Source organism: Littorina saxatilis, linkage group LG8 (assembly GCF_037325665.1).
Source record: "Littorina saxatilis isolate snail1 linkage group LG8, US_GU_Lsax_2.0, whole genome shotgun sequence".
Classification (NCBI taxonomy): Eukaryota; Metazoa; Mollusca; class Gastropoda; order Littorinimorpha; family Littorinidae; genus Littorina; species Littorina saxatilis.
This window is the reverse complement of record NC_090252.1, coordinates 19,107,529-19,134,474: the sequence shown is the minus strand read 5'-3', so window position 1 is coordinate 19,134,474 and position 26,946 is coordinate 19,107,529. Positions and strand designations below refer to the sequence as shown.

The 26,946-nt window shown below is 41.2% G+C and overlaps 2 protein-coding genes across 2 annotated transcripts in view; one reads left to right on the top strand and one right to left on the bottom strand.

Moving 5' to 3' along the window:
• LOC138972992 (organic cation transporter protein-like) overlaps positions 1-26,946 on the top strand; it is a 37,436-nt gene that overhangs the window by 7,831 nt on the left and 2,659 nt on the right. Inside the window, exons 6-12 of the mRNA XM_070345652.1 lie at positions 490-658; positions 1,845-1,917; positions 3,344-3,486; positions 3,837-3,980; positions 5,404-5,486; positions 6,044-6,225; positions 7,341-7,496. Of these exons, the coding sequence (XP_070201753.1) occupies positions 490-658; positions 1,845-1,917; positions 3,344-3,486; positions 3,837-3,980; positions 5,404-5,486; positions 6,044-6,225; positions 7,341-7,496 (950 nt within the window). The remainder of the gene's footprint in view (positions 1-489; positions 659-1,844; positions 1,918-3,343; positions 3,487-3,836; positions 3,981-5,403; positions 5,487-6,043; positions 6,226-7,340; positions 7,497-26,946) is intronic.
• On the bottom strand, positions 9,649-26,881 carry LOC138974194 (uncharacterized). Its single transcript, XM_070346909.1, has 12 exons — positions 26,408-26,881; positions 25,619-25,723; positions 24,869-25,003; positions 24,511-24,582; positions 16,937-17,240; positions 16,419-16,701; positions 15,924-16,156; positions 15,612-15,752; positions 14,363-14,467; positions 13,823-14,025; positions 13,339-13,503; positions 9,649-12,700 (listed from the first exon to the last, which is right to left on the bottom strand). The coding sequence occupies exons 1-12, from the start codon at positions 26,632-26,634 to the stop codon at positions 12,427-12,429; spliced, it is 2,247 nt and encodes a 748-aa protein (XP_070203010.1). The 5' UTR covers positions 26,635-26,881; the 3' UTR covers positions 9,649-12,426.

Genomic DNA, 26,946 nt, shown 5'->3' with positions numbered 1-26,946 from the left:
TGTTATACTTTGCATGCCATCCTGACCAGTGCATTTTGTTGTGATGTTTGTTGCGGTATTCTTTTCATGTCGTTTCAGCAACGAATGTGTTATTTGCCTCGTATCTTGTCGATGTGTTTGTTATTGTTTACGTTGCTCTTGAAAATCACACCTTGGCCGTGAGTGTTGCCGTCCGTCTATCCGGCCGTATGTTTTTGTCTGTCTGTCTGTATGTCCGTCTATTTTTCCGTCCGTCCGATTGCCCGTCTGTCTGTCTCTCTCTCTGTCTAACTGACTGTCAGTATGTCTCTCCGTTTGTCTGTCCGCACATCCATTAGCCCGTCTGTGTACAGTACTGATGTGTCTGTGTGTGTGTATGTGTGTGTGTATGTGTGTGTCTGTGTGTGTGCATGTGTGTGTGTGTGTATGTGTGTGTGTGTGTGTGTGTGTGTGTGTGTGTGTGTGTGTGTGTGTGTGTTCAACACCAACACATGTGTATATATATTCTAGGTTTAGAGATGGTGGGAGAATCCTATCGCACGCTGGCGGGGAGCGTAATACAGATGTTCTGGCCAGTGGGACTCTTCATTCAGACGGGGGTGGCGTACGGGTTACGAGAGTGGAACCATCTGCAGCTGGCTCTGTCCTGTCCGCCTGTTCCCTTCCTCCTCTATTTCTGGTAAGGCTTGTTGAGTTGGTTGGTGGTTTGGTTTCTTTGAACGAGTGTACTGAGTAGCTGGATAATGGTACGACGGAAATGTCTACAAAGCTAAGTATACGTAACGTTACATTAATTAAAGCTGTTGCACATTCTACAATCTGCCAAAAGAAAAGGGAAATCGAAACTGGTGGAAAGGGGAATAACTCTAACAAGCCAAACACACTTCCGAAGAGCGCTTCAAACGAGAATAATGTAGCTGCTGTGTCAACATTTAAGAACTAAGATTAACTAGTGTACATGCGAGTATACAGTGCAAAACTTAAACTTTCATTGGGAACAGTCCAGAGAATTCTACGCAATGATTTTCCGCTTCAAAAGCTGGCCGCAAAATGGGTGCCTCCTTAGCTGACAGGGGAACGGAAGGAGCATCAATGTCCCCTTGCACGTGATCTGCTCAACCGTTGTGAACCCAGAAGACCCAAATTTGTTGTTACTGAAGTCACTGATTATGTGACCTTTGTTTCCTTCTACTTTAGTGCCAGAGAGCACAGAAACAAAGCGTGTCTAGACCAAAATGACGAGATGCATTACATTTGTAAGCGAAGCTGTCAAAGCAAAAACAGGGCTATTCGCTGTATTTTTCGACCACAAAGGTCCCGTTGCTGTCGATATTCTGTCTACTAACTGCACTGTCATTGTCACGTACTATGCAGAAACCTTTTCACCCAAACTCACGTACGAGCTTAGCAGTCAGCGACCAGACTTCTTAACCCAGACTGCCCTTCACCTTCATGGAAATGTCAGTCTCCACAAAAGAAGGCCCGTAACTCCATTCCTAAAGGATCAAATGATCCCATTTTTTGCCTCACACATTCTTCCGACCTGATTACTCCCCGTGTGATTTCTGGTTGTACCCTCTTTGAAAATCGGACTTTTTGCCAACAAGTTTTAATGCACCCGGGACCTAAGAAAAACGTCAAATCAAAGCTCAAAGCAACCCAAATACGGCCACCTTTTAGGCCTCTTCTAATTGGCTTTCGCACGTGTGACTTTGCATAGATGTAGTGGGAGAATAGTTCTAATGGCTGCTGTATTTTGGGCCAGATACGCCAAACAGTCTGTGCGAAAATCACATTATTTTGATCATTTTGTTTATACGAGGGTACACTGTAACTTCTAATTCGCAAATTACTGTTCACGTCAGGTTCGTGAAGGAATCGCCACGTTGGCTTGCTTCCAGAGGCAGACACGACGAGGCTGATGCTATTCTGGCAGAGGTAGGGTGCGTGTTTGTTTGTTTGTTTATTTGTTTGTTTGTTGATAATGACAAGACGACTACTGTTACTATTGTTGACGTCGACGACGACGACGACGACGACGACGAAGACGGTGATGATAATGATGATGATGATGATGATGATGATGATGATGATGAGATGATGATGATGATGATGATGATGATGATGATGATGGTGATGATGATGATCCTTCAAGTTCAGCTAAGAACGCAGTGTGGAATGTCTTAATTCACTCTTTTTTGTGTAACACTAGTGTTTACCATGTGTGCTACGTTTGCCAGTACCGTAGACCTATGCACTATGTCACACTGCGTTTAAAAGAGGTTATATAATATGTGTTCAAAAGTGGTTTCAGAATTTTTTTTCAAAACTGGTTACAGAAAATGTGTTCAAAACTGGTTACAGAAAATGTGTTTAAAACTGGTTACACGAAAATGTGTTTACAACTGGTTACAGAAAATGTGTTTAAAACTGGTTACAGAACATGTGGTCAAAACTGGTTACAGAAAATGTGGTCAAAACTGGTTACAGAAAATGTGTTCAAAACTGGTTTCAGAAAATGTGTTTAAAACTGGTTACAGAAAATGCGTTCAAAAGTGAAATACTTCCATGTAGAGTGTAGTGAGATGACTCGCTGTTTCTTTTGCGTTAACCGGTGGAAGTTTGTCGCTGGGCTGTGTGGTTATGTATGGTGTCAATTTCGTGCATTTCAGAAGCTGCTGTTGTCATTATTTTATTTTATCTCGTTGGACTGGGTTTTGGTTTGGTTGATTGGTGGGCTGTTGGGTTGGTTGTAGTTTTAATGTGTGTGTGTGTGTGTGTTTGTGTGTGTGTGTGTGTGTGTGTGTGTGTGTGTGTGTGTGTGTGTGTGTGTGTGTGTGTGTGTGTGTGTGTTTGGAAGATTCAACAGTTTGTGGGTGTCTTCTTCTTCTTCTTCTTCTTCTTCTTCTTCTTCTTCTTCTTCTTCTTCTTCTTCTTCTTCGTTCATGAGCTGAAACTCCCACGTTCACTCATGTTTTTGCACGAGTGGGTTTGTACGTGTATGACCGTTTTTACCCCGCCATTCAAGCAGCCATACGCCTTTTTCGGGAGAAGCATGATGGGTATTTTCGTGTTTCTATAGCCCACCGAACTCTTACATGGATCACAGGATCTTTTACGTGCGCGCTTGGTCTTGTGCTTGCGTGTACACACTAAGGGGGATAAGGCACTAGCAGGTCTGCATTATTCATGTAATCAATTGTTATTGTGACGGTGTAGTTTTGAGAAAATCATTGGAGATGCTTCTAATCTAAGGTGCAGTGAATAAAACTCAGCTTTCCAGAAATCGGGTAGACAAACTGTAAACGCTATGATTCAATGTTTTTTTTAAGTTTTGTGTTTGTTTGTTTGTTTTGTTTAACAGGTGGCGAGAACGAATGGAAAGCCGCCTCCACCAAAGATTCATAATCCTGCTGAAAATGACCCGGAAGTGAAAAAAGAGAGTGTCCTGCGCATGTTTACGAATCCAACCACTTTAATAAGGACCTTGATAATCTTTGTTAATTGGTGAGGCTTTTGTTCTTGTCTCCTAGGAGGAGGGCAGAGAGACAGCGAGAGAGAGACAGAGACAGAATGAGAGAGACAGAGAGGTATAATCCCACCTCACCACTGATCTAAACCGGAGAGAGCGCGAGTATGCCAGCGCGTACGAGAGAGAGAGAGAGAGAGAGAGAGAGAGAGAGAGAGAGAGAGAGAGAGAGAGAGAGAGAGAGAGAGAGAGAGAGAGAGAGAGAGAGAGAGAGAGAGAGAGAGAGAGAGAGAGAGAGAGAGAGAGAGAGTCGAAGAACTGATGTCATGACACAATGCCATGTAATATTTGAGCGCAATGCTAATTGTACGTCATGATGACGTCACAGGGTGGTGGTGACGATGGTGTACTACGGTCTGAGCCTCAACGTGGGCAGTCTGGGCGGCAGTATATACCTCAACAACTTTCTATCGTCGCTGGCAGAGCTGATAGGATACTGCGTGGCCCTGGCCGGGCTGGGCAGACTGGGCAGGTTGGTGTTCCTGTATGATGTATTGGGACCTATCCTGCACCAAAAACAATTCTTATGCAAAACCATCCTCTGACTTCGGGTTAGGGGTAAGTTTGGGAATGGGTTAGGTATGTAAACAGTTTTAAAATGCGTCAATTTCTGGCGATGTTTGTGAACTAAGAATTCAATCGACACCGTCCGCGGGAATTTGGTATTAAGACATACCCGAAATCTTCGTTCACAAACATCGCCAGAAATTGACGCATTTTAAAACTGTTTACATACCTAGTAACCCATTCCCAAACTTACCCCTAACCCGTAGTCAGAGGATGGTTTTGCATAAGAATTGTTTTTGGTACGAAAATGAGTGAAACGTGTTGGTGGGGGAGAAAAAATATTTCGGCGAAAGAAAATTTCGTGACACCTGCGCCTTATCCACTCGGTGATTGCGCCCGTGTGGTCCAATATTTGAAAACGGCAACTGGTTGGAGAGATTAGTTACGAAGAAAATGACCCTTACTCACTATACCAAAGCCAACTCAACTGTCCAATCGTCGCCTTCCAATGCTTCTTCAAGACCAACATTGAAAAACAAAGCTAACCAAACAGCAACATTAAAATAGAAGCAAACTAAACATGGCAAACGGAGGAATACCTTTTTCTGTATGATCACATGCAGATGATAAAGTTGTATTGAATTGAAAATGTAATTACATCGAATTGAATTTGTTCCTGATGAAGCTCACATAAGCGAAAATTCGTACTGTCTTGTGCTGTTCTTGTATCGGTGATAACATAGAGAATACTACATGGCTTGCTGTGTCGTATCAGATTTACACGAGTTGTTTTTTTAAATATTGAACTGCGAGCGAAAGCGAGCTGTTCACTATTTGAAAAAGCAACGAGTGTAAATCTGGTACGACACAGCAAGCCATGTAGTATTCTGTTTATCCTACATACTGTACTTACGTGTATTTTACTGAAAATGTCTTGCAGACGAGGCAGCTAAATTGAAGACGCTTGTTTTGGAACCTCGATCTCTTCTAAAGCCTCGTGCAATCTATTACGTCAAAGCAAAGAAACGTCACTCTGAAAGTGTGGCGAGACGTGTTAGTTCAAAAGATTCATTGAGAGTAATTAGCGAGCGCAATTTTTGTTTCTATAATAACGTTTGTCTCGGTGACTTTGGCATCATAAGCAGTGGAAAAACAGGTCCCTGCCAGACTTGCTTGACATGACCTCATTTACATGATATACACACGTGTGATTTGAACGATTATTATCGCACGGGTGTCTCTCTCACGTATGTAGGATAAATATATCTTTGTTTGTTTAACTTTGTTCATCTCACCACAGTCACTTTGTTGTTTAGATATTGAATTGCATGATTGAACAAACTGGTTTATTATCTCACTATGCATTGTCCTAATTGTCTGTGTTTCAGAAAGTGGATGCACTGCGGCAGTATGATACTGGGGGGACTGGCCTGTATCGCCAGCATGTTTCCCGTCATGTATGGAGACGACTGTGAGTGTGTGAATGATCGGGACAAACAAACTCGGAACCTAAGATCGTTCAGGGAGGGTTTATGCGGTATTTCTTCAAATGACCATGAGAAATCCTGGACCAAACTTGTGCAGAACCAGAAAAAGAGCGTAGCGCGTTTGTGTTGCTTTTGCTGTTTTTGCCGTCGTCATTGTTGTTGTTGTTGTTGTCGTCATTGTCGGTTTTGTTGTTGTTGTTGTTGTTGTTCTTGTTGCTTTTTTTGTTGTCGTCGTCATTGTCGTCGTCGTCGTTGTTGTTGTTGTCGTCGTTGTTGTTGTTGTTGTTGTTGTTGTTGTTATTGTTGTTGTTGTTGTTGTTGAGCGTATCCGCACGTTGCACCCGCGGTACTTTTTGGTACAGATAAGGTGACTGTGACATCCGTAACACAATCCTGTACAATCGTTTTCAGTCGCCCAACCATATTATAGGCAGAGGTACTCCGTCTTCGGAGATTTCAAAATGAAGCATCCCGATAAAAGGCCTACTATACATTTTCTTGCCAGGGTACATCCATTCAATCAGATGTGTTTCTGTTGCAGCCGTTAGCTGGACGATGATAGTGTTGGCTAACTTGGGCAAGCTGGGGGCATCCTCAGCGTTCAGCATCATCTACCTGTTCTCCGCCGAGCTGTACCCCACAGTGGCGCGTAACTCTCTCATGGGGGCCAGCTCTATGGTGGCCAGGATCGGCGGCATTGTCTCCCCTTACATCGCTCAGCTCGTAAGTTGTCTTTCTTGTTACCCTCCACTTACCTCCCCTCCCCCGTCATAAGAGGGTGTTGTGGGTTCACTCCGGCAGTTCTTTTGTATGTCCTGTCTAGACGGGCGAAGTGGCGTGGTGGTAAGACATCGGCCTCTTAATCGGGAGGTCGTGAGTTCAAATCCCGGCCGCTGCCGCCTGGTGGGTTAAGAGTGGACATTTTTTCCGATCTCCCAGGTCAACTTATGTGCAGACCTGCTAGTGACTTAACCCCCTTTGTGTGTACACGCAAGCACAAGTCCAAGTGCGCACGGAAACGATCCTGTAATCCATTTTTAGAGTTCGGTGGGTTATAGAAACACGAAAATACCCAGCATGCCTAACCCGAAATCGGCGTATGCTGCCAGAATGGCGGGGTAAAAATGGTCATACACGCAAAAATCCACATGTGCAAAAAACATGAGTGAACGTGGGAGTCTCAGCCCATGAACGAAGAAGAAAAAGAAGAAGTATGCCCTGTCCTGTCTGTAGGCGCTCAGACCTGTAGTGATTATGCGCTGAAATGTGCTGAGAAGCTTGGTCGTTGATGATACACAGTCGTTGCGAAAAATGAACTTTGTGGCTTTATCGGAAGAGGAGTGTTGTCCTAACGACATGAAGGTCAGCAGTTCGTCTTTTTCTTGAATTCCAGAATCAAGGCCAGGGGACGTGTTGTACTCGTTGACATTTATTTCATTGTACATGTCGTAACATCACAACTTTTGTAACGTATCATCAAATCTGGCTCCTTAGGGTTCGTTTGGATAAGGAAGAGACTGCACCTTTTGGTTACGTAGAATAGGGACCTAGCCGGGACTTTAAACTTGATCGTGATTACAGTGTAGTTGGTGAGGAGAAATTGAAAGACTTAAACGCGAAAGTTAACTTTTTATTTTCTCATCCTCAACATAAAGTAGTGTATTTGCCAGTGCGTTTACATTTAAGACCAATAGGCCGAAGTAGAGTTCTGTGAACGATTTTTTTTTTGCGGGGGGGGGGGGGGGGGGGTGTTTAACAGTTATCCACCGTTCCGTACATTCACCGGCTTGTATTTTGATTATTGACGATAACGATGGTGGTACGAATGGTGTTCACAGAACGAGGTAGTGGAGGGAGACCTGGGAGTGGCTCTCCCCCTGGTGGTGTTCGGAGGGTCCGCCCTGGTGGCAGGGTTACTGGCCCTGCTTCTGCCCGAAACACTACACAACCCTCTGCCTGAGACAATCGATGACGCCATAAACTACGGAAAAAAGGTATGACTGAAAAAACTATTGATAGGGGACAAAATTAAAGCCCCAGTATGCCGAAAATGGTTTACAGAACGATTCAAATCTTCTCACGATAAAAACAGTTTTAGCCTGATGAAACACACTAGCTATAGCCTACAACTACCTCTAATGCCGCATTCAGAGCCAATGAATCACATTTAATGGCCATTTAGAACAAGTAAACCAGACAAGAAATCATTATGTTTATTTGTACTCTGTGACATCGGAAGATACCAGTTTGTTCTGTGCGCATGCTCTGTGCCGTTTCCGGTTCCGACAAGACGCCAGCCTTTCAGTGTTGAAAGTAACACGGTCTGTTTCTTTTGAGTCTTGTCATATTTTGGCTTCGACGAAACCGTGATCACGGAAGACGTCTAGTTTTGTTTTTGTTGTGGACGTGAACAACAATATGTCGGAGTCTACGGGCACAGAGGTGAGTGTGTATACTTTTGTTCTTTCATGCGGCAAAAATCTGCTCACAAGACTTGTGATACATGTCGATCATGATGATGTCCTGGATCAACCTCATTTATAAGCCAGACGTTTCTATACATCAAAATAATAAGATTGATTTCAAGTGCATACATATTTATATATTTGGACGTTTTAAGTGAAGAGGGGGGGTGGGGGTGTAACGGTTACTCCGGATACCACTACACCACCCTTTTAGTTTCACTTTCGGTTCTGTGGTTACAGAAATATAGGTGGGCGTTAGATCGCATTTCTTCAGGTCTGAAAGCGAGTCATAGCTCATGTCCCAGTGGTTTTTTGTTTGAGATTTCGCCGAGGGGTAGGTCACTAGGTGTTCAGTATATTAAAATCATCCTCACTGTAAATTCGTTAGCAAGTCACTAACCACAGTTGGTTGGTTTGCTCAAGGGCGTTTGCTCTGCTGTTTTATAAATGTCATTGTGAACAGGATTTTCCCATCCGAAATTATTTTGTGTGTGTGTTCTGTGTGTGTGTTCTGTGTGTGTACACATGAAGTGTTAGTTTGAGTTCAGTAGTATTTGATAATTATATAATAAGAAATCAATTTCAGGTTGATGCGGATGTCTCTACAGCCAGTAGTGGCTCACCAACATGGGTGTACCCTCTCAGTGATGTGTCGCTGTCAGGAACCCCTCCAGCGAGGGGAACACCTCCAACGAGAGGGAGGGGACGAACTATTCGGCCCAGGGGGAGAAGAGGAGCGACACTAACAGTTACAACTACAAGAGAAGCAAGTGATGGTGGAAGAGGGAGACAACCTGATGGAAGTGGAAGACAAAGAGGTGGCAGAGGAAGGCAGAGAATTCGACGCGGTTCCAGGGGACAGTTGGCCGTTACAAGTGCGCTTACTGTCATTCGTGACAGACGTTCTAGAATGAGAGTGAGTGCAAACTTCTTTTGTTTCTTATGTGATTTGGAACATGGTGTTGTTTACTGAAGTGTTAGTGTTGTGTTACTTTTTTTCAGCCCGACCCATGGAGATTGTAAATATGATATGACATTTGTCTTCTCTCTTATTTACTGTTGCAGACAATGATTGAAACTGTTAGCGAGCAGCGTCTGCGAGAGCTGTTTGTGACCATGCTGGAGAAGTACCCCAGCTTGGTCTTCGACGTTCTGGAGCCAGCCCCGGACAGACCAGACCATGGTCACCCCCCACCTGCTGGAGAGGGAGTGCCTGACTGGTGCATCTGTGGCAAGTGCCGCATAATGCGAAAAACGATTGAAGAAGTATGTTGCCGTAAGGCAACATGCCTCACACTCTTGGCCGTAAGTCAGTTGTATGTTTGTGTTTGTAGCACATTCCATACTATCCATTTGATGCAGGTACAGTGGAACCCACATTTTCAGACCTCACAAAGTCTAAGAAATTCAGATCTTAAAAAGGAGGGAGTCTTACTCTTAAAATTGTTGTAAATTTACAGAAGTTATGAAAACAATATCGGAGAAAACAGGGTCTTAAAATGGAGTGAGTCTCCAGTATACTCAAAATGTGACAAGCCTTCAGATAGATAATACTATGTTTTCTCTCAATCTAATTTTGGTTTCCTTTTTTTTCCCAAGCTTGAAATATACAATGCCCCCTGCATAAACATTCATCCAGAAACAGACACTTGTGAGGAAAAGGAAGGAGAAAACAAAAAAAGCAACTTTAAATGGTTTTAATATATGTTTAGAGAGCAAACACATGGAAATTCTAACAATCCTGTATGCAGAACATATAAAACACATACATAAACTCAATTTCTTTACTGAAAAAAGTTAAAACCATCAGTGAGATTACATACCACACATACTTTTCAATATGAAAAGAAGAAAGGAAAAGTATATGGCAGATGTGAAACCACGGTTTCTATGTACAACAACAAATGCATATTTCTTTCTATAACAGGATTTTGAGGTCCTTATTCTGGATGAAGCTGTCCTGAGCCTGGCCAGAAAGTATCGCCAGGACATGATACGGGCAGATGACGAGGCAGACGACAACAACAGAGCCAATAGGCATGCAGCATATCACCAGTTTATATTGTGGGTCCATGGGAGGCTTGGTGCGGGACAGAGACGTGTTATACCATCGTGTTGCGTTTGGAAGATCAGGGATAAATTTCCAGATGCATGGGGCCAATACACTGGATTTAAACCAGACCGTTTTGGCGATTAAACATGGTTAAAGCCATCCAGTATTTATAACATGTCAAATGTGTCATCTTTTCCTTGTATCTGTCTGTGGCAGTGAACAGTACATACAAGGCCAAAAATGGGGGCTGAAGGGTATTTTTGAGAAGAAAAAAAAAGAAAACTTTTATCTTGAAATTATGGTTAAATTTGTCACATAATTGTGTACGTGTAGTTGTAAATTTTTTTATTTGAGTCACCTAATCTAAAAATTACTTTTTTGTTGCAAACACTTCGTTTGTAATTTTTTTTAATGGTGCTCAAATCAAATGCTGTAGATACTTTCTTCAAAGTACAAAAAGTCAGATTTACAAAAAGTCTACAAGGCCAAGAAACCTGGGGTTAAAATTGCAGAAGATACTAGTGAGTAATTACAGGCATGGGAATTGTCCGCCAAACGGCGGATTTCCGCCGAATTTTGTTTTTGTTCCGCCGAAAATGCAAAAGTGTCCGCCGAAAAAATAAAGGGGGGAGGCACACAAAAAAGGCACCGGTTACTTTGGCCTTTGCGCAAAAGCCCGCGAAAACTTTCCGTACTTTGTTCACACACTGCTACCGCCCGCCTCAGTTATTGAACTTTTATGTTTGAAAGTAAACCAGATTGCACAGATTGTGTTACAAGTTACATTTTCCTGTTTGTCTCAACAGATCAATTTTTTTTTACAAATTTAAACCATATAATACATGTATATATTTTTGTTCTTCAAAAAAGCAAATATTGGTACATTTTTGTACTAAAAACTCTGATTCTAAAAACAGAATTTGATGGCAAACTTGGAGCTCAGATGACACTAGATTGCACCATCTGGGTTCTTTGGAGAAAAATTTTTCCGGGGGAGCATGCCCCCGGACCCCCCTAGTAAGACTAGGCGCTTCGCGCCGTCGACTTGACGCTTCGCGTCTTCAGTTATAAATTTTCCGCCTTTTTTACAATTTTCAATTCCCATGCCTGAATTACTATGCCTTTCCAATGGACCGCTAATTGTTTAACGGGGACCAAAATTCTTCGTACCTTAAATATTTATGTCATAAATCATCAAGATCTGTCTGCCCTACAGAATATCTTTTTTGAGCCGTCCTCTGCCAAACACAGTATCACACAGCTCTGTGCCGCACCCACAACAAATGAAATTGAATATTGATCAGCAACAACAACAAAATAAGAGAAAACTCAAATAGTATGGCATTATCAACGGATGCGAAACCGAAACGTGTTTGTTTTTCTGCATTTTGTGTTCAAGTGCAACTTATCAAAACCCTGTTTTGCCCATTCAAAAGCTGCTTTGGCGGGCAAAAGAGCAATGATTGTGTATACAAGCTTGGAAAATACCCACAATATCTCTAACCAGCCATCACCTTCCCATTATTCCCTTGACAGAGCTAACCTATTACCCGGATACATTTTTGCTTCCACTTTCAAACGCGTTCCGTACGCCACAAAAACATGATACTTGGCGCTTGTTTTAGCCCGTTGTTTGTAGAGTTGGCATTATCTAAAACAATTATAGAGCATGAAAGATGGAACAATTAATATTACAGAGAGCAAGATGATGTTGGCAAAATCATGTTGTCTCAAGAAACTACAAGTACAAACATTTTAGTTGGGGAAACGACAGTACTGGGTTATTTGGTGTACGAAATGACTGTTGGTCGTCCAACAAGTTGATTTAGAGATTGTTAGCGTTGTATTATATTCATTACGACATAAATTTTTGTGGACTGATTTTTTGTTTCTAGCACTACCTAAAATCACTGTGGTATAGAAATTATACATGTTGATTACACTGATTATAATTATGTTCTGATCTTATGATGTCTTTTTGTTTAAATAAAAAAAACTAACCAAACACTCATTTTCTATTCGGCTGAATGCAAGAAAATCTGGGTTTTTTTAGGTTTTTTATGCTATAATTATGGTACACGTTGTGGATTAAGTTATGGTGTCCATTCCGTAAGGGTTTTAACACCTTGAAATATATAGCCTAACAAAAATATCTGAGGTCAATTTTAAAGATCCTGAATCTAAGATTACACAGGCAAAATGACCTGGGATAAAGCCTTCCAAAAATGGGAAAGTCGGGTAAACAAAGAAGTAATGAGTGGATTGCAGCAGATATTTATTTTTCACCAAACACATGCTGTAAACAATTGGAAGAATACAAATTCTGTTTTGTTCTTTCAGCTCTGAGGTATTAATAATGTTTGGTCAGAACTTTCTAAAAACTGGTTAGCTAAGAGGGTTGCAAGTCTAGTTTGAAGAAAAAGCTGGTGTGCCAGAAAATCTGGACACCTGCTCAGCTGCTAGCTGAGCAGTTGGGGGCGGAGCCTGACCCATGATGGTTCGGGCAATGCGGCGGGGATCAGCATCCTCCAGGTCTCTGCTCCTCTTCATTCCGCGTCTGTCCTGCATGCGCTTGAGAAGAGCCTGGAGGGTCAGGTCTTTTAGGTAGCTGTAGTCTTTTTCCTCTTTCACAGGGAACACAGTCCACCGTCCACTTTTTTTATTGAAGCAACGGTGGTACCTACCAATAAAAAAAATGTGAGGATATATTGACCAAAGCAAGCCTTACACAACAATCACTTTACACGCTGGGTCAATATATTCGTGATTGTAACATATATTTTTTCTCAATAACAACGTTATGGCAACATACCTTTTTATTTTTTTGTAACACAGTTCTCAGTCTTAGCAACCCCCCACTAAAGTCTCGTGTTAGTACTTTGAAGAACAAAAAAAGGAGTATAGAGAATTTGTATAAAAGATACTTTTGGTTTACTGCAGCTTTACTGCAGTTTACATAATAGTTCTAACCCACGTTCCACACTATTGCTCACATAGTTGCCTACCCTGTGTGAAATGTACCTGGAAACATAATTGATGTGTCTTTTTTCTCTGACTGTTTTGAATAGTTTTCTCTTCATAATTTGATGTTTTATGTTATGAACAAATGTAATGTGATTGCAATTTCTATGATTTCTTTTCATGCAGAAAAAAGGGATACCATCAGCTTGTTTGTGTCTATTGATGTGGACAGTGTATGTTGGTATGTGTGCTGAAGTAACCAAGAACACAATAACCCGTAACAAGAAACAAACAATTGAAACAACATAAAAACAGCAAAATAATGACAAAACAACACCATTTTAATATATATCTTACTGGATTTGTCCATCTGGTTTTGTTTTCACACTCCTACCCAAATGGAAGTTGTGGTCCAGAGCAGCAAGGACATTCCTGATCCTGTACACTGGAGGCGTGTAAGCATACCTCTTAGCACAATACATGAGTATGTGCTGGTGAAACACCTCCAGGTCAGCTGTGCTCCTGTGTTGTCATAATGCACAGATGTCAGATATCATGGGTCTAAGTTCATACTACTGCTATCAGTATTGTTACCATACCAAACTGAACATGCTATGCTCACTTTATCTGTGTTCTGATGCTGTTTTTAATAACTTGATAGCCCAGGTTTATTCTTTACACACGGACAAACCACATGTTAATGCAAATACTATCACCCTCTTCTCGATTCCCAGTCAATAGCCAAATTCTGGTTATCCAAAAATCGTCTGCATGAAAAATATTTTGTCCAAACTAGACTAAATGTAATAAAAAGATCCCACCTTAAACGAAAACAACTCACCGGAAGTTCAAGTAGTGTTTCACTTTACTGAGAAGGCGAGGGTGCAGGAGAATGTTAGCCAGTTCCTTGATGGTATCGCTGTCCTCTCTGGCGTCCAGCCAAGGTTTGTTTCTGTCACTGTCAGACAGCTCACCATGCTGGCAGCATCCAAGGGCCCACTCATGGTCTCCTGTGATGTGGTGCAAAACACCGCGAAGGAGCTCCTGTACACAAGTTTAAAAAAAAAAGATACATACTCAAACAACCTTACTACTAGGACTTACATAATCGATAAACTGAAGGCTGAAATATGTGGTTTAGTTACATATTGACAACAACCCCCCTCAGTTTGTATCCAGAGCAATTAGTTTTTCTATGCCTTGTTACACGAACGGATTTCATATATCTTCCTTCTTTCCTTATCTGAAATTTACCCCCAAAAGTCAGCACATTTTATATGGCAATTATATAATTAAGTGCATGGGGTGACAGCTGTTTGTTGGCCATGGAGGTCAACTTTTTAACATTTAAAGTACATGCATAGCATTAAAAAAAACATACCACAAACTGCCTGTGGTCTGTAGCTGTTCGGCAGGTGAACCAAAAATGATTCACGATGTCTTTCGTCCACTTCTGTAGAGCAGCATGTTTCCTTAGGCTTCCAAGCTAAAATACAGAAGCAATTTGTGCATTATGCATACAGCTAATTTACATACCTTTCCTAATCTATTCAATTTTACAACAATAACCATCTCAGTATTACTGCCCTTCCAATGCAAAATAAAGTTTACCAACATGGTGTCTTTTCCATATTGTTGGAAGATAGAACACTGAAGGTGAGATTATTGCATTTAACACTGTCATATAAGTTATAATGATGCTTCCATCTTGCTTGGTTTGATTTTTGGAATCTCTTTGTTATTACCCACTGGGTCATTTGTCTCAGGTAAAGCTGCTAAGGTCTTTGCAGTATATGGGAAGGTTGCACTTGCCTTCATTCAAGGAAATAATGATCATGAAACACCCTTTTGACCTCCCAATTTTAGACCTCCCCTGTTAAGACCTTACTTTTCCAGAATGTCTGTTCATAACCTCTGTAAATTCACCAACATTTTAACTTTAAGACACAATTTTCTCAGATTGTTGAAGGTCTTAAAAGGGGTCCCATTGTGTCTGTTACTTACTTCTATTCTAACAGAAACACTAGGACATGAAACAGTTATAGACGCTTCTTTTATAAGTCTGATTTGGATCAAACATCGTATGACATAATCTAAATTCTCCTCAATTAGAACAGTTTTGACGCAGCATCACTCACTTATGTTGTCCGTCAGGTAAAATGTGAAAAGCTTTCATGAATAAACACTAAATTATCAGCTTATTACTTGCCATAAACAAAACGATTTAAATCAACCTTGTCACCCCCGTCGCGATATAACCTTGAATGGTTGAAAACGACGTTAAACACCAAATAAAGAAAGTAAAGTAAAGAAAGAAACCTTGTCACCATACAGGCATGAGACCAAGGGTAGGGCGGATGATGTTGATGGCGAGAGAGGTGAAGGGACGGGGAATGTGTACAGTGCCGTGAGCCGGGCCGTGAGCAGTGCCCACCAATGTTTAGCTCAGGCACCGTCGCGGCAGACGCGCCTTAGTTCTATGCAGCAAAATGCAGCGCGCTATTCTGGCCATCTGGTCAACTGTCGTCCTCATCTCTAAGGCAGACTGATACCAAGAGGTGTAAGTTACACCCGCCTTCAGGCTCAGGCATTTTCAAACGCTCGACTCAAGACTGCATATGACAATATACCTTTGTTAGTTTCTTGCTCAGGTTCTTCGCAGCATGCCAGATGTCGTGCGAATGACTCAAAGCAGGATATGTGCCCTCTGAAATATAAGCAACAGTGTCGTTACTTTGTGTTTTAATTGTATAACAACACTTGGAACTGAACTAATTTAGTGCAAATGTAAGCTCACACAACAATGTATGTGTACTTTAAAAAATAAAAACCATTACTTGTCAAAAAAATGTTTTCTTCTGATAACAACCTGACAGATGTTAAAAAACCCAACAACAAAACTCTTTTTAAAGCTTTTGCCATTATTGCATACTCACTCATCACAGCTCCAATGCCTGTGTGTGTGCATCTGTGACCACCTCCTTCACATTGATGCCCTTCTGCAGGAGGTCACTCATTGCCCTGCGGAAGCCCTCTGTCTCCATTCGTGGCGACTTTCCGTCCGTCTCCCTCTTGTCGACAGTTTTGATGGTCAGGATTTTTTTGGTTTCACTGTCCATCAAAGTGTATGTGCAGTACTGGGCACAGTACCCAGGCGAGTCATTGCGGCCATCTCCTGCAAAAGACCAAGAAACTTACTTGCATGCAACTATTTTTCAAGGAGTGGTAACGGCCTGATCATCAATGCATTGCGGCTGGCTTGGACTTTCACTCTTTCAGACAGGATAAAAAAATTGTCAAGGGAAGAAGGGTGGGTTTGGAATCACATTACATTTTCATGCGTGACAACACTGGCCATTATTCTTTCTGCCATTTTGCAAGAATGCAAGTAGCTTCCAAAGAAGAAAAATCACACACAGATCAAATCAATGAATTACCCAAAACAACTATCTCCTTGTTTCTAATTGAGTCCAGGACCCTGGTCTGGTGATCCTTCCAGAAATCATCGATCGTTGGAACAATGTAATGGCCCTGAATCTGGAAGAAGGACGTTCTTGAGAGCATCTTCAAGTTCAGGTGCTTCCCCAGCATTTCGATTTTGCCAAAATTGTTGCCCGATGTCACTATTGCCATTGCCAAACGGAAGTCCCCGCTGTGAAGGCGCCTGTTGAGAATGGGCTGGGAGCACCAGGTGTTGCTCACATGACCACTATCGCATACCTGTCAGAAAAAAACAGGATCGTAAGATTTTCATTGGAACCAGAGAGTTTTCATGAGTTTGTTTTTTATGGACATGACCATGACTGTCACAAATAATGGCTAACTTAGTGCATTCGTTTGTATCCTTAATCAATCAAAATTCAGCTGTTCAGACGCTGATTCTCTTACTACTCAGTGCTGTCAACTAAAAAGGGTCTATTTATTGTGAATTATATATCTTGTGATCCAGTCTTACCCATTTGACGTACAAAGCAGAGCCCACAAAACTGTGCTCAAGTGTGACTGGTTTGCCACACTTGTCACTGTCAGCTATGCAGGTGGTGATGGAGGTCAGGGCCAACTGCTTGACCTGCTCAACGGAGCAAAGGGCCATGGGAGAGCTTGCCACCTTTTCGCATTCCAGCTCATGTACCAGGTGGATTCCTCTCCCAATGAAGCCTTCCTCCTCTTCTTCTTCCTGAGGGTCCTCTTGCTTCAGTTCTCCAAAAAACATCTCTTCGAAGCTCACCTCTGTTGCCTCTTTCTGTACTTCCTCTGGGCTGAAATAAGTGAAAACAGTGTCACCAAAGCACATAAAGGGATGGCCATAAAAAAATGCATTCAAAAGTGTATACAGTGGAACCCCCCTTTTAAGACCCCCCACCCCCAATTTAGGACCCTGTTTTCTCAGCTTTCCTCTTCATAACCTCTGTAAATCTTCCCCCATTTTAAGACCTGATTTTTTCAGATTTTTTGAGGTCTTAAAATGGGGATTCCACTGTATATGTGTGTCTCTGCACTGTAATTACGCTGTGCCAAAACGTGCTTTGACGGTCACCCCCTGAGTTTGATTACATTTTTTTTTATCTGTTCGCATCTTTCATGGCAAACCAATGTTTTTTAATGACAAACATAACCCATAGAGATAATAATCATAACCGTGCTAGATATGGTCATTTCTGTTTGACAATAAAAAAAGAAAGAAACGAGATGCGTGGGTTGAAACGAGTGAGTGTGAATGGGACACTTCAAGGGAACTCAGGATTTTGCTTGTTTGCTTGTTTACCATCGACTTACCTATAACTTACTGTGTGTGTTTGTAGATGAAGTATAAGTCTTCAAATCTGTCCCACAATAAATAAAAATTTCAAACTATTTCTTAAAAAAAAAAGGATTGAAAAGGAACGGTTTCGGACGTTACACATAATGTCAAATGTGCCTTGTGAACGAAAAGTTCGTCTGCTACTCCACTGTGAGCCGTCGTCAACATTCACGTTAATGGCGACTACAAATTGCACTCTTTGAACGTAATTTACCACACAAAAAGCATTAGACCGTGTGCTAGTCAGTCTTTCAGCTCTGAAAAGGTCAGTACTTTTTTTTTTGTCAAACGGTAACGTACGAAAATATCCAGATTCCAAAAAAGGTATTCTACATTTTCGCGGTAGAAAGATTATTTGGGGAAGCCATCTTTACCCAGAATGCACTCTGTGTTTGATTTCCCAAGATGGCGGCAAAGAAGAGAGAAGGTGAGTGTTTATAATTTTTTGTCAGGCACATCGTACTGGTAACGTCCGACATAATATAACGACTGAATTGCAAGTTTTTAGTGTTTTTAAAGCTTTTTAATGCACACTACAACGGCAAAAACGGACTGAAGCGGCAACACCATGTGTTTGCGTCCACACGTGTCTATGTACCGGGCATGAGTGACCTCGGCTTTCAGTCGTTACGTGGACACAGCACAAACTGTGTCCATTCAGTTCTACATCTACCAAGTGTAACATCTGACATGCTCAACAGCCTGCAGACTATATTTACAAACTGTTTGTCACTTTGTTTCTGGTTTTAGATGTGGTACACAATGTATTAAATAAGATTATTTTTGTTCTGACAAGATTTCTGTGTTTGTTGCATTTTTAATGAAATGTGTGTGTACTGCTTGCTGTCGGACGTTACACAGGACACAGTGAGCAGATGAATTTATGGGACAATAAAATTGAATTTTGGTTTGGATTTGATGTGAATGTCAATTTCAGCATCTAAGTCAATGATAAAGATTAGATTCAGAAATATCTGGCAAGTAATTATCATACTGTGGCTAGTTGTACTGTGTCCAGTGTAACATCCAACATCAGTCGGGTGCCCGTCTTTATTGATCAATATCTAAAAAACGCTGCTTTCATTTATCTTTTTAAAACTTGAAACACATTCAGGAAACCTCAGTCTTTAATGCTGCAACATCCAACAACAAATATAAACAGTTTTATTTTTGCCTCAAGTGTCCCATTGTAAGGAGGCAGGTTCTGGCACAGCATCTAATGTGTTTTAGATTTATTCAAGCTACAACGTCAACGGTAGACAGCTACTATGTTGAAGGCACTGTGCTGGACAGCTAGTCTTCACGGATTCGGTTGGCCTACTTCTGTATATCAATAACAATTAATCTATATTAAACCAGTCTGACAATCACAGCGCATGACGTGCAGGAAAAGTAGCGTGCGGTGCCAGTGAGACGTAACATCATGAGTCAACTTAGAAAAGAAGCGACTAAAATATTTAGCCATCTTTATTATCGATTTTGTATTTTTCGTCAAATTTACAACATCCTGCTGTTGCCTATGTTCTTTCAGATCAACACTGCTCGCGTGAAAGAGAAGAAACCTATAACACTTTGAAATTGACCAGGACACTATAAAGTGGGACAATTTATAATGAATAGATATAGTCCGTCCGGGTGACCAGCAGAGGACGTTTTAAATCATTTTTAAAAAATCCAATAAACTTTTGCATAGTGTCTACAAATAAAAGTTGTTGAGGACGATTAGTACTATCTTGTCTGAAAAGGGTTAAGCACTAGAGTCAATAGTTTTTGTTGTACTCTGGTAACATTTTTAGCGATGTGACCAAAAGTGGGTAAATATTAACCCCGGATGAGCCTCAGTGACGCATAACGCTGACCTAAGCCAGCCAGGTGTGCCGCGTGAGCACGTTTTTCACACCAATTCTGTAACATTGCATTCCTCTGAGCGTAAAAGTTAAATCTAAAAAAAAAAAATACAAACACGAGAGTTCAAGAGTTCAAATGAATATATTATTTATTTATTATGAAGAGCTTATATAGCTATTCTGATGGACACGTGGGGGGATTCGGGGGCTGTGATTGGATGGTCTCACACATCCCTTTTCCGATCATCAAAGCATAACGCTACGAAAGTTGGCCATTTTTGCCGATATCCAAACGATATCGGCAATAACAAAGACGCATGGTTCCGGTTTCTTCCACGTGTATAAAGTACACGCATACCTCGCCAGGCTTGTGTCTGTGGCTAGTCGACAGACGATGCCATTTGCTTTGTGTGTGTTTTTGTTGTTGCTTACTGTACATGACATACATTACGTGTAAAATCCAGTTCTTTAACTGGCAGCAAACCTTGCAAATTTCCAGAAGCTGCAACCTGAAGCGACCTATCTCTGATTTTTGCAGACGATCTCTCCAATCACCAATGTTTAACACAAAATCAGCAAACTCTCCTGTCACATAGAACGTCCATTGTGTAGTGCAATGTTGAAATGAAGTTACCGGTCTGAAGCATTTCATCGTTTCTTCTGAGACAATCCTTGTTCTCTTATCATCTACAGATTTACCGCAGTCTTCACCACGCGAATTCCCAACAGAAGTCAGACTTTCGAACATACAATCTACGTAGGCAAGCATGATACGTCATAACGTCATATGATTCCTAAGATATTGACGTAATGCTAAGCATCCGGTTATCTTGAGTTTTCTCCGTAATACATGTCCGTGGGTTTTTACAATGTTCGGTTATTTCCGTGGCTTCATGCAGAAAGGGAACCGTCGTCTGCAATCAACGACATGGACCATTCTGGTCCTTGTTGCTGACAAAAACATGATTTTAACACAGAATTTAATGTCAGAATAGCTATATAAACGCTATTGTGTTTTCATCGTAGCAATAGGGTCCGATATTTAGACTCGAACAAGTATAATGCGACTCGTCTTCGACTCGTCGGCATTATACTTGTCTCGTCTAAATATCGGGCCCTATTGCTACGCTGAAAACACAATAGCTGTTAATATAGCGCGAACCACAATTAACTGTGCTCTCCGCGCTCTACATGCTGTTTGAAATGGAATTTTTTACAGATAGACAAACAGACATTTTTTACACACAATATATAACGTATTCACATCGACCAGCAAACTTCAAGCCTATTAGGCGAACATTCACCTTTCACGGCCTATTATTCCAAGTCAAACGGGTATTTGGTGGACATTTTTATCTATGCCTATACAATTTTCTCAGGAAAGACCCTTTTGTCAAGCGTGGGATCTTTAACGTGCACACCCCAATGTAGTGTACACGAAGGGACCTCGGTTTTTCGTCTCATCCGAGTATTAGACTTTGAGGTAAAGCGTGGGGCTCTTTTGGGGTATACATGTGATAATTTTTCTTTCAATTTCGGACAATTTCACGTGTACAGGGCTTAAACCACAATAGATATTTGTTTGTTTGTTTGTTTGCTTAATGCCCAGCCGACCACGAAGGGTCATATCAGGGCGGTGCTGCTTTGACATTTAACGTGCGCCACACACAAGACAGAAGTCGCAGCACAGGCTTCATGTCTCACCCAGTCACATTATTCTGATACCGGACCAACCAGTCCTAGCACTAACCCCATAATGCCAGACGCCAGGCGGAGCAGCCACTAGATTGCCAATTTTAAAGTCTTAGGTATGACCCGGCCGGGGTTCGAACCCACGACCTCCCGATCACGGGGCGGACGCCTTACCACTAGGCCAACCGTGCCGGTTCCACCACAATAGATACAAACTAGTACTTTTCACACAAAATAGTACTACTTGCCTATAACAACTTTTGTTCTTAAATACATACCAAAATATCATTTGTTTATTTTTAAATAATTTAAAACGTCCTAGGCAAACGACAAGAAGAAGATTTAAAACGTCCTATATTGGTCCTTCTAACAGACAATACAGTAGTCTAAGCAACAACCAAAAAGACCTTGGATACAGAAAAATAAAACAATGATAGCACTTCCATACCAACGATGAATTTAAAACTTATGAACAAGACTTTCAACAACTTACAGAATGGCTTCCAGCTTGGTTCATACTCTGGATCATCAGGATCCGCTGTCTCTTCACAGTCTGACTCAGACTGCAGGGTGATGTCAATAGAAGTCAAGCTGCAAACAGTGTAAAAGGATGAAAAGTTTATCCTAGCACAAGCACAGATATTACTTTCCAGGCATAGAAAGGACAATGTTTGTACAATCTAACTACCTTACGGTTTTCTAGTATCATCGCACACACTTACATTTCTTTCTTACTTAATGTCACAAAATAACTTTTAAAATGTTATTGCCCTGGTGGATGCCAAAAACAAAAATAAAAAAGCTTACTTAAACGGATCAAGGAATGATGCTGATGGCCGTCTCAACGCTCTCGCAGCCCTTGTTTGTGTAGGTGGAGTACCTCTGCAACAGATATGTATCATTAATAATTATGTGATGAAATATCAGGCTCAGAAAATACCACCCACTTGCACAAGAAGATGTACGATGAGAAACAAAACAAACAAAAATAGAAATCTTCCATTCAGACCTTCCCAAACCACACAAAACTACTACCCATAATGATCATGGCAATAGTGCCTGAACATGCATAAACAAACAACAAGAAGAAAAAAGGAAACAAAACAAACAGGCAAATTTCCTTGACTGGGAACTGAACCCAGATCACTTCTGTGGAAGCACTATCATCCTACCACACCAGGTGGGCTTTCGAAGAAATAAGGGGAGTATACAATCTAACGTTGGACTGTGTCGTCCATGATGAAGCGTCATTTAGAATCTTTCATGATCAATATCTGCTACTCATACTCAACAGACATAAATGTCAGCTTGTCAGGTGGTGATGGAAACTGACCATGACTGGCATGAAAACACACAACAAATGGGAGGGATCGGTTCAGAAATGACCATTTGTATGATGTTGACCAAAGTGGCATAATATTACATGTATATACATACTCAGGGAGAAAAAAATGAAGACAGAAATAATAGATGGAATGGAAGCTTCTTGCTTTGGCAGCATGCACTGCTGTGCAAACCGTGCCATTTACTTCTAAGCCCCAGCACCGAGTGGTCAGATAAGGGACGACAGCGCGCTGCCTCAGACTAAAAATAAATGTTGGTAATGTGCACTGTGTGGGCTCGCTGTTGAGCACACAGAACCAAGCCCTGACCTGTGACTGGTCCAGAGTGCAAAATTCGAGTTTCTGCCTGCTCTCTGCTGGGGCAAAAACACCTTGTGTCTAATTTTACTGCTACCTCCAAGCAATGCCTTTAGCACTATGGCAGTGTAAACAGTTTCTGTCTCAAACCGCACACAACGTAGGAAGACCTATTCTAGGCACTTGCATGCAATCAATATCATAAACCTGGTTAAAACACTCACACATTCTGTAAATACTGCTCAGTTGTTTTTCACACTGCTAAAAATCACAGGAAACGGAAGAGCAAAAATAACTGTGAGCCTCATGTTCAATGGTCCGAATGTAAGAAGTTTGGCCAATCACAAAGCTGGTTTCAGAACCACTCCTATCTGCTACAGTGTATTGAGAAGTAAGATATGGTAAATGATGCGCTCGGCTTTTATTTCTTATGAGGAGGAGATACAGAAGACAGAAAAGGCCTGCTCACTCGACAAATCCCAGCAAAAATGTTGATGAAAATTATGACAACCAACTTCCAAAATTAAAATCATTACTATAATAATAGTGATCATTCTTTATTGCAAGACAACTAAAGCAGTGGTGGAGCAGATGACCATAAACCACATTCCGACAATTTACAAGAGTATCGTTGTTAAATACTAAAAGGCCCTTCACATGTCTCTGACAGTGCATACATGTGTTCTCTGCAAGACAGATACATAGATGATTCACACAATGCCACTTCTGCTTTTCTTTCTTTCGCAGTTTCACACACTCTCTCTGTCTTACATGGGGCGGGGATATAGCTCAGTTGGTAGCGCGCTGGATTTGTATTCAGTTGGCCGCTGTCAGCGTGAGTTCGATCCCAGGTTCGGCGGAAATTTATTTCAGAGTCAACTTTGTGTGCAGACTCTCTTCGGTGTCCGAACTCCAACCCCCCCCCCCCCCCCCCCCCCCCGTGTACACTACATTGGGTGTGCACGTTAAAGATCCCATGATTGACAAAAGGGTCTTTCCTGGCAAAATTGCTTAGGCACAGTTAATAATTGTCTACCTATACCCGTGTGACTTGGAATAATAGGCCGTGAAAGATAAATATGCGCCGAAATGGCTGCAATTACTGGCCGTATAAAATTTCATCTCACACGGCATCACTGCAGAGCGCCTAGAACTGTACCCACGGAATATGCGCGATATAAGCCTCATTGATTGATTGATTGATTACATTGCAGTGGTGATAACTTGTGTGTGGGAAACCAGCAGCAGATCTAAAATTGCACCGCATAAAAAAGCATAATAGCACAATGATAGGAAGGAATGCTACACATGCAAGAGAAGCTAGCTGCTCCCTTTGATTTGACACTGATAAAACATCTTCACTTTTCCTCTACATGTACATTCAGGCTTTCGTCCTTGGATTTTGGGCGACCAAAAAGAGAGGAAAGGAAAGATAAGCAGAGATGTTTATAGTATTGTTACTGCTTGAAGTTGATGATTCTGTTAGTAATTTCACAACAAAGAGATGATTTTGTTTGCCATTTCACAGCAAATAGTGAAAGAGACTTACCCCTGCTTTGGGCCAACCTGATCTTCACTGTCTGTGGTAAGAATTTTCTCAACACCAGACAACTGGCCTTCACTGAAATAAATTGGAACAAAACTAAGCTTTACACAGGTCAGTGACAAGATAACTCGCATGTTTACTTTTTGAAAACAACAAAAAACGTGATCAACATAAAAAAAGCCAAATAAACATCCTGTAAAAAAACAACAAGACACAACCTACAAAATATGAACTTGACAACTGTAAAGTACATGATCATAGAATTATATGGTTCAATACCAATTCCTCACACAATTTTTAATTTTTTAATTTTCAATTCACATTTATTGCACCTTTACATTCAAAACTTAAGTCTTCATACCTCTCAGATTCAGCTGCAGATATTTCTGACATTCCAGGTGTTGGGTGGCCCATGTGAAATAAGTGCGTGGTGGTTGCTGGAGTTGAAGTAAGTACCCCTGAGGTACCTGGGACGGGCTCTTTTTCGGAAGCAGCTCTGTAAAATACAACGCACTGTGTCACTCTAAAACAACCTGTATATAGGGAATGCTAAAAATTAAAAAAATGAAGCAGGTGGTACCATGGCAACTGTCATTAGACGCAACTTGTATGTAGTGGAGAAATAGCTCTTTCTGTAGCGGTGCTGCGTTCAATAATACTTCTACTACTTATAAATCGCTATCAGTGTGGGTTCGATTCCCACATTTTTTGAGGAATTTATTTCAACTTTGTGCAGACTCTCCCTGGTGTCCGCGCACCCCTATGTGCTCACGCGCATGCACACGATAAAGAACCTAAATTCACAGCGAAAGTCTCAGTGCTTGGAAACATGAATACACACATGCAGGAAAAAAATGGGTAGTGCCTTGACTTTATCATTGTATGGCAGCTCGCTTTCCCCAGGAAGAAAGCAGCCCGAATTTCCATGAGGGTAACCTAACACTGTAACTGGATTATATAAATATTCCTTATCCCTAGACTTAGCAGAAATCATTCATACTTGTTCACAGTTGGAATTGGATGCTTTTTAATTTAAATTTTAGTCTAAATATGAACCTTTTTTTTTAACAAATAAAATTCAATGCTAGTGCTTAGAAGTTGGTTTACTTACCTGCTTGGAACAGAAACAGGTACATGTGGTACAGCTTCATGGTCTGTATGTAACATCTTTGTACTTGTAGTTGTACTTGTATTGTAAGACTTTGTAGTTTCATAACTGACAAACAAAAACACAACCATTACAATGCATATATATATATATATATATATATATATATATATATACATATTGAACAGAAACAGTAAACAGCAGATGGTAAATGAATAGTGTTTGCGTTTGCTGATGCAGACAGTGCTTGAACATTAATTTTAAATCTAATGAACATTTGTTTCTATTTTTAGCAACAAAAAGAATGCAAAAAAACCTCTATACATTGCAGTTATGCTAACGTTTTTGTGTATGCTACTGCTAGTTCAGGCCTGAAAGTCCCAAATAATGGCACACTAGCCTTTGGCCAGTGATTCTTAAACTTTACTAATACTAAGACTAGCCAGACAGCAAACTTTACTACAGTATAGCCAAACCAACAATTTGTTACAGTAACTTTTCTGGCATTTGGCAAGTAGATGAGTATTTCTACTCGCCAGTTACATGTTTCTACTCACCATGGCGAGTAAATTACTCGCCACTTTCAGGGCTGTAGTTTTCACAGCGATCAGAAATGGTTCAATTTACAATGCATCATTGCATGTGGCTGTGCACAGACTGAGCAAGTACGTTGTTGGGTTACCCTTGTCGATCCCAAACGCATGCATGCATGATCAGAAAAATACCCGTGGATGAATAACAAAACAAAAGCAAAAGAAAACAAAGCAAAGAGTATAAAATACAACAACGTACGTGTCGAGAAGGACTTCTGCCAAACTAGGATTTGTCAGACCGAGGCTTTCCTTCAGCTCTTTCCATCTGTTCACCTGTTTTCCGATACTAATTACTTTTGCCTTTTGGACACGCTGATTTTGGTTGCGTCTCCGTTTTCTCTCCGATGCAGACAAGACGTTGTGCCTTGGGTTTGTCACCCTCTTACGCTTTCGAGGGATCACAGATGGTTGGTTATCTGCTTCCATGATTTTATCTTCTTCTTCAGCGTTCCATGTTGGTATTGACTTCGAAGTACTTCCGGGCGTGATTTCCGGTATTGTATACAGCCAGCACCAAAACGAGGCGCCAATGTCGTAGAAGACTCATCCACGAAAATAAATTCTTTGAAAATTTATCACGCTCGACAGAAAGCAGCCAGGATGTTCCCGTTCGCTGAGCGTTCAAATGGAAGTATGCTTGTACTGTATTTAGACGCTCGGGGAGCTCTGTGATGGTTTACGGGAGGCTTACTGTGCCTTTAACTATAGAATAAATAAAATCAAGGCCATGAACTCTGA